The 7113-nt window shown below is 35.2% G+C and overlaps 1 protein-coding gene across 1 annotated transcript in view; it reads right to left on the bottom strand.

Moving 5' to 3' along the window:
- LOC108752232 (cAMP-responsive element-binding protein-like 2) overlaps nucleotides 1-6263 on the bottom strand; it is a 37791-nt gene extending 31528 nt beyond the window's left edge. Inside the window, exon 1 of the mRNA XM_018492919.1 lies at nucleotides 6074-6263. Within this exon, the coding sequence (XP_018348421.1) occupies nucleotides 6074-6250 (177 nt within the window). The 5' untranslated portion in view covers nucleotides 6251-6263. The remainder of the gene's footprint in view (nucleotides 1-6073) is intronic.
- Nucleotides 6264-7113: the final 850 nt, after the last annotated feature.

Raw genomic sequence — 7113 nt, 5'->3', positions numbered from 1 at the left:
TATATATATATAAATAAATATATATAGGTATATTGGTGTATATTTATACTTCACTTTTATGATTTATATTTATGCAATAAATGCGTACCTTTACATACAATTTAATTTACAATAGAATCTCAGAAATAATTGTGAACATTTATCGATAAGTGAGGTACAAATACAAATCCTTATATCAAAATTATAAATAATTTTTAAACAAGTATAATTATCGCATTTATAATGTACTTCTCTCGAAGAATATATGACTTCTAAATATAACTTAACCGCTGGAACTTGACCGAGCACCTCTTTACACAACGTGCATGCGTTTCCGTTCGATTTGTTCCCGATTCAAAATCGACAAAGTAGCTATCGGCAAAAACCCTTTGCAAGATAAGCTCATCAAATACGAATACGAATACGTAGCGGTATCGCGAAACATCTTGCTCCAAGAATAGCTCGCGATTACTCGGCGTGCCAGGTACGTGTGCGTCTCGTGATTGTTTCTTTCTTTCCGCACGAAAAAAGCGCGGTTTGCTTTGCACGAAAAAATCGTGGGCCACCACAAGTCACGCTTTCAATGGTGACACGCGTCGTCGCTGAATTGCGCAGTAGCGTCGCGGGTGGGCGACGCGGAAGCCCGCGGTACGGCGGGCTCCGAAATCGACCGGAGCGGCGCGTCGGCGTCGCGGCGGAGAAAACGTCGCGACACTTTATGAATTACGATCGTCTCGGACGGGATCCGAGCGGGTGTCCCAGTTATATCGCGCCGCGCCGTCGAAAGCAGGCAAGAGAGAAAGAGAGAGATAGATAGATAGAGAGGCGGAGAACGAGAGCGCGCGCACGCATACGCACGCGTCGCGACGGCACACCAACACAGATGGGCAACGGAAAGGCGCCCGTTACCGCGCCGCGAAACGTTACATACGCGTGTGCATATAAGGTGTTTCTCGCGTCGTGATACGAAACGGACGCGCGGCGCGAAAACAAAAACGCGATATGCCGCGAAGCGCTGTGGTGCTCGCGCGCGACGGCGTCGCGACGCCGGCGTGGAGACATGCCGGGCGTCGCGCGAAAAATATCTGGAGGGAAAACTCACCGGTGCAACGCGTCGTGCGGGCTCTGTCAACTGCGCAGTTCACGGGCCAAAAGGCTCTCAAGCAGGGACGTGACGCGCGTGGATCGCGCCCGCGGCGGCCCGCGAACGATGTGCGCGGTAGTGACGCTGGCGTCACCGCGCGGCGCCTCGCGGAGGCGCGCCGCCATTTTAATTGTACCGCGCCGCCGACCGCGACTAATGGCCGGTATTCATTCATAAGGGCTACACACAATCAAAAGAATAGGAAAATAGGGAACAGAGAATAAAATGGGGGGCAGACTTTTGCATAACGCATAATGCATAAGAGAATCAATCAATCAGAATCTTTCCTTTTCTTCCACTTCACGAAAAAGAAGAACTTTGATTGGTTGATTCTCTTATGCACTATGCGTTATGTATTATGCAAGTTTGTGTCGCCTTATGGCTATTCTATTGTACAATAAGCCATTAATCATAAATCAGAAGTTAGAAGTTGGAAATTGACGACTGTGATTGGTCAATTTCCAGCTTCTAACTTCTGATTTATGACTAATGGCTTATTGTAGAATGCGTGTTAAACCAGAGAGCTCAGACTCTTGCAACGCATAAATATAATACTTAAGAAAATGAAACAATCCAAGTCCTCCATTTCCTTCATTTCCAAATAAATGATTCTGATTGATTGATTTTCTTATGTCTTATGTTATATGTTATGCAAAAATGCATAACGCATAACTGTGCTCCCCGTTTAAAAATTTCAACCTATCAGAAACTATAAACTGTGGAATACACAGTTTCTGATAGGTTAAAATTCTTGTTCTCATTTCTTGTTTCTTGAAATTTTTGTTTCTTATTTTTTTGATTGTGCGCGTCCCTATAGTTAATTATCTTAAGGCAGGAGTACAGAGTGTTCTTGCATAACGTATAAAGCATAAAAAAACAATCAACCAATCTTTTATTTCATGAAAAGGAAGCAAATAAAAGACCTTGATTAATTCATTTTTTTATGCATTATGCGTTATGAATCATATAAGATTTTGTATTTGTACTCCAGCCATTAGAAACAAATGTAATATTAGCCTAAGTAATATCTTAAAATGCTAATATGATTCTGTGAATGATTTATAACATCTTAAAATTATACTTAAGTCGACTTTAAATATAAAAATTGGCTATGAATACCAGCTCATAAAGCTGTGATTAGACTAGAGATTGAAATTGGTTTGAAATTTAACCAATCAAAGCAAGATTCATTATTGCTTTGATTGATTAAATTTCAATCCAATTTCAATCTCTAGTCTAATCATGACTTAACCCTTCCACCAATGGCTGCTGCGACTGAAGACAAAGCTTGTCGCTCGGCAACAGAGAAAAACGTGACTAGTTATGATGAACAGCGTGCCAAGCTGATAATGAGCCTCAATAAGACACTTACGATGGGTATTTGTGCAAAACTCGTTCTTATAGAATGTAATAGTTACAAAACATACGGAACGATTTGTAAATTAATCCTCACGTTGTAGTACACGATGCGACATTCTGTCACTAACTACGATTTAAAATTTATTGAGATGCGATACTGCGAGTATCGAGATATCGAAAAGATGGCGGATCAATCGTATCGCGAGATACCGAGGTCCGTTCGTTTCCCACACTAGAAATAAGTGTATGTTTAATTTTTGAAAGAAAAAAGGAAATGAGTTAATATATCCAAAACACAATCAGAATGATCAGTTTTATGTTCAAAAAATATTTCAAAATTCTGATTTAAAAAAATATAGGCTCATGAGTTACCGCATAGATAAGGTTTAATATGATTTCATAAACCGTTAAGAAGCACTAAAAGAAAATTTGTTTGTATTTATGATAATTATAATTGCATGGTAAAATAATTATAGATCTCTACTTTTATAGTTATTATTTTATAGTTATTTATTGCTATAATGTTAATAACAATAGTTACACTTATATAGCTCTATATACCAAAAAGAATATCGTTTCTTAACATCAAAAATGACATAATTAAAAAAAAGTTGACACAATTAACAAAATTTTTTTAAACATTATCATGAATAAGTTAGATAAAGATTATTCTATCAATCATCAAAAGTATTCAACTTCACAGTCTGTCCATCAACTAGCACTTGTATCGTATTCTTAAGATTTTCAAAGAGATTATAGTACTTTCTATAACAGTAACACATTTTGAGTTGTATCGTTCCTGTAAACAAAAAGGAAATTCTATTCTACAGAAAACTTTTAGAATTAAGACTGCTTTGATGATCAAAATATTTAAAAAAAAATTGTATTATAAATTTAATCATTTCAGCTAATCAAGATACATAAATGTAGGCTACTGTTAAAGTATATTACACAGTAAAAAAAAAACATTGTGTATTTGTGTTAGAAATGGTTTACTCACATTTTTCTCAACAATTTATGTTGAATTTTTGAATATATATATTCGAATATTAATTTAACTGTATTATATATTTATACTGTAATCATGTTATTTAAAGATTTTGTGTTAAATTTAGATTCAACTTTTCTTAGTGTCAAAATGACATAATTTATGAATAAATTTGAACAAATAACATAAAAATAATTTATTTTAAAACGTAAATTCTAAGATAAATAAATGAAATATGTGTTCATTTAATATATCATAAATGTTAATTATATTAAAAAAATATATTTGATAGTTTGTTTACAAACTGTTATCTTTTTTATAATTATTTTTTTTATACTGATATAATATACTATTTGTGTTATTTCCTAACATATTCATCTTATATATGTTAAATGAACACAAAAATTTGAATTTATCGTTCGAGATAAAATTGAAATGTGTTATATTTAACACAAATTTCCCAACAGTGTATTTTTGCTGAATTATTATTTTGTTATAATTTTCTAAGATATAAAATTGTCATAATTAAAAAAGGGATGGTTATTAGGAATTGTGAAACGAAAATGACAAAAATAATATTATATATAAAATAATAATATATTTAATGATGTGTCTAAGACAGGCCTGTCCAATTTGAGCTCCAGAGTCAAAACACAAAGCCATAAACGTAAACAAAATTCAATGTAAGATTTCAGAGAATGTAAAGTGGTGATACACATCTAAGTGACGCTTATCAATACTTTATAGTCCTTGAAATCTTACATTAAATTTTTTGCGTCGATAATTTTGCATTTTGGTTTCGGAGCTCAAATTGGACAGGTCTGATCTAAAAGTATATTCTTTTTGCTAATATTTCATTAATCAATAATTTTCTGTTTAGTTGAAAAATAGCTTCTCTGTTTTCTAAAAAAAAACTTAATTTTTTTAGTTGTACACTTTTAAAAAGAACAATTGTTTTTGAAAACAACATTGTATAGTACTTTACCATGTAATTATATTACCAAAAACGTTTCTTTCAGTGAATGATTAAATTACTATTAATCCTTCGCCGGCAATGTGAACTTTTCATCCTTTGTCTGGAACCATCTTCAAACTTCAGTATTGATTTTTATGTTGCATTCGGACTGTATAAAAATCTGAAAAAATTCTTACATATTTGCAAAAGTATTAAGAAGTTTTCACCATTAAAAAGTTAAATTACATTTTTGTTTGTTTTTTACAAATTTAAATTCATCTACCCGAATTCACAAAAATTGATATGCCTTTAAAATCTAACATTGCCGATGGAGGGTAAAAAAACACGATCAACGCAGTTAATTGTATGATGCATGTACAGTAAAAATATTTTGTATTTGTATGAAAACTGGTCTTTGTTAAAATTTTTAACATATTCAAATATTAATTTAACATAATGTAATTATGTTATTTATGAACTTTGCGTCGAATATATATTCAATATTTCTGAGTATTGAAGTAACATTTTATAATAAGAAAATATAATAAGAATAAATAACATAAAAATAACGTATTTTAAAATGTAAATTCTAAGATAAATAAATATAATATGTAAATTTCATATATTATAAATGTTAATTTTATTTTTAAAAAATATACTTTCGCAATTTACTTACAAATTGTGTCAGTGTTATTCTTGTATTAATTTTTACATGATATTTGCATTATTTCCTAACATATTCATTTTATATTAAATTAATACAAAAATTTGGGTGAATCATTTAAGATACATAAAATGCGTTAAATTTAACACGAATTATTCAAGTGTGTATGCACACCTGGTGACGATCGTATATCCATCGCGCACTTGCTGCACTTCAATAAGATTAATTTGAAATACGTAACGAAATTAATATTAACGATTGCGCGAAATGTTCAATGTGTTACGACACTTGCTATAATAATTCACGGATAGAACTTACTCTCAAACAATCACGGAGCATCTAGAACGCAATTCGCTGTGGAAAGTTTCCACTGGAAATTGACATAGTTTAAGCAAGATGTCGGATGGCGATACAATTCGCAAAGTACATACCAAAATCAAACACTCGCATCCGCTCGCCACTCTATCCGCAATACTCGTCAAGATAGTTCGCGAATTTCGAAAATCAATGTGAATTCAACCGTCCAAGGCAACAACTCTGTGGCGCCGTAAACGAACGGCAGGCGATTTGAATCGCGGGCGCGGTTCAATTTCAACTGATGTGAAGTCAGCGCCATCGCGCGGGAGACAGCGGCGACAACATCGCCATCTGTCGCGAAAAATGTCAAGCAAAGTCAGGCGCCAGGTTGACCGCATGAACGAAATATCAGCTAAACAGCAACCCCCCTCGCCCGCTTCCCCTATACTCGCTCGATCTCAATCGATTCGCGACTGGGATGTCGGGATAATTGCAATTCGCGCGTGCCATCGCGTTCGTTAGAACGCGCGAAACATCCATCCGACGCGCGCCCTCTTTGCACAATGTGGTGTAATCCCCGGCCGTGCGCGCACGCAAGACCCGTAGCTGTTTCACCATGGCACAGGTTTGCGTCACGCGCGAGCACATTGTCAGGCGCACGTATTGCCGAAAAATCGTGCCACTCACCGTCTCATTCTCCACGATGCACATTGGCTCCACTTCCATGGCGTTGCGAACGACACTCGTCGATCCACGGAAACGAATAGGCGCCTTCGGAATGGCTCGTTCTTCGCGATGGCGATCGTCCGTAACACTTCGCGACGGCAACGTGTGTCTGTTTACAAACACTGCAAGGTCACACATCAGACCGCCGTTTCCTCCCCACCTTCCCGCCCACCCCCGCTCACTTCAGACCGCTGCGCGCATTACGTCACGAGGCGCGCGCGACTGTGGCGACGCTACGCGACGAGACACTCAACTTCCCGTGGAAATGCGACCAAATGTGGCGCGCGCGCGCGAATAAATGATTTTATAGACCGCGATGATAAACGAGAATAGGAACGAGATCGACCAGATGTCTCGGAAATTGATAAAATTGAATCAATAATCAAAATAGAGGCGAGCGCCTTTCGTTTTACACAAAATAATACACTCGTTTCCAAAACAGTCGCCTGTAAACTTTGCTAGAAATATTGCGATTTCGCGAAAGAGGAAATAAATTTCCTGATTTCTTTAATCGCCTTATACTCATTGCTATCAATTTTTAATCTCGATTTTACTCTTAATTTACTTAATTAATTTACTCTTTCCAATGTTCGTCTGTACCAGTGCAAACTGATATTATAATCTGGTAGATTGAAATAATTAGAAAGAATATCTTATACAGAATACAGTACAAAGGCTTGTAACAATATTGCTACATTTTCAATATTACTAGAATATTGCAATGTCATTGCAAGTTATTGGAATAATTTGATCTGTGAATATAAAGAAAAAATAAAAGATAAAAGGAAAAAGTTTTATTGTAATATTTCTGAAAACGTTGCATTATCATTGCGATATTGCTGAAATAATGTAGTACGGAGTAAAAGAAATAAAAAAAAACATATGGTAAAAGAGAAAATAAAAAAAAAAGATAAAAAGAAAATTCAGTGTTAAACTGAAATTATAAAATGAACTTTCTAAAAGTTAGAAAAAGATAAAGAGTAAATTAAACCAATGTTAAA

Source organism: Trachymyrmex septentrionalis, unplaced genomic scaffold (assembly GCF_001594115.1).
Source record: "Trachymyrmex septentrionalis isolate Tsep2-gDNA-1 unplaced genomic scaffold, Tsep1.0 scaffold6, whole genome shotgun sequence".
NCBI lineage: Eukaryota > Metazoa > Arthropoda > Insecta > Hymenoptera > Formicidae > Trachymyrmex > Trachymyrmex septentrionalis.
The sequence above is the reverse complement of the archived record's forward strand: the minus strand, read 5'-3'. Positions and strand labels throughout refer to the sequence as shown.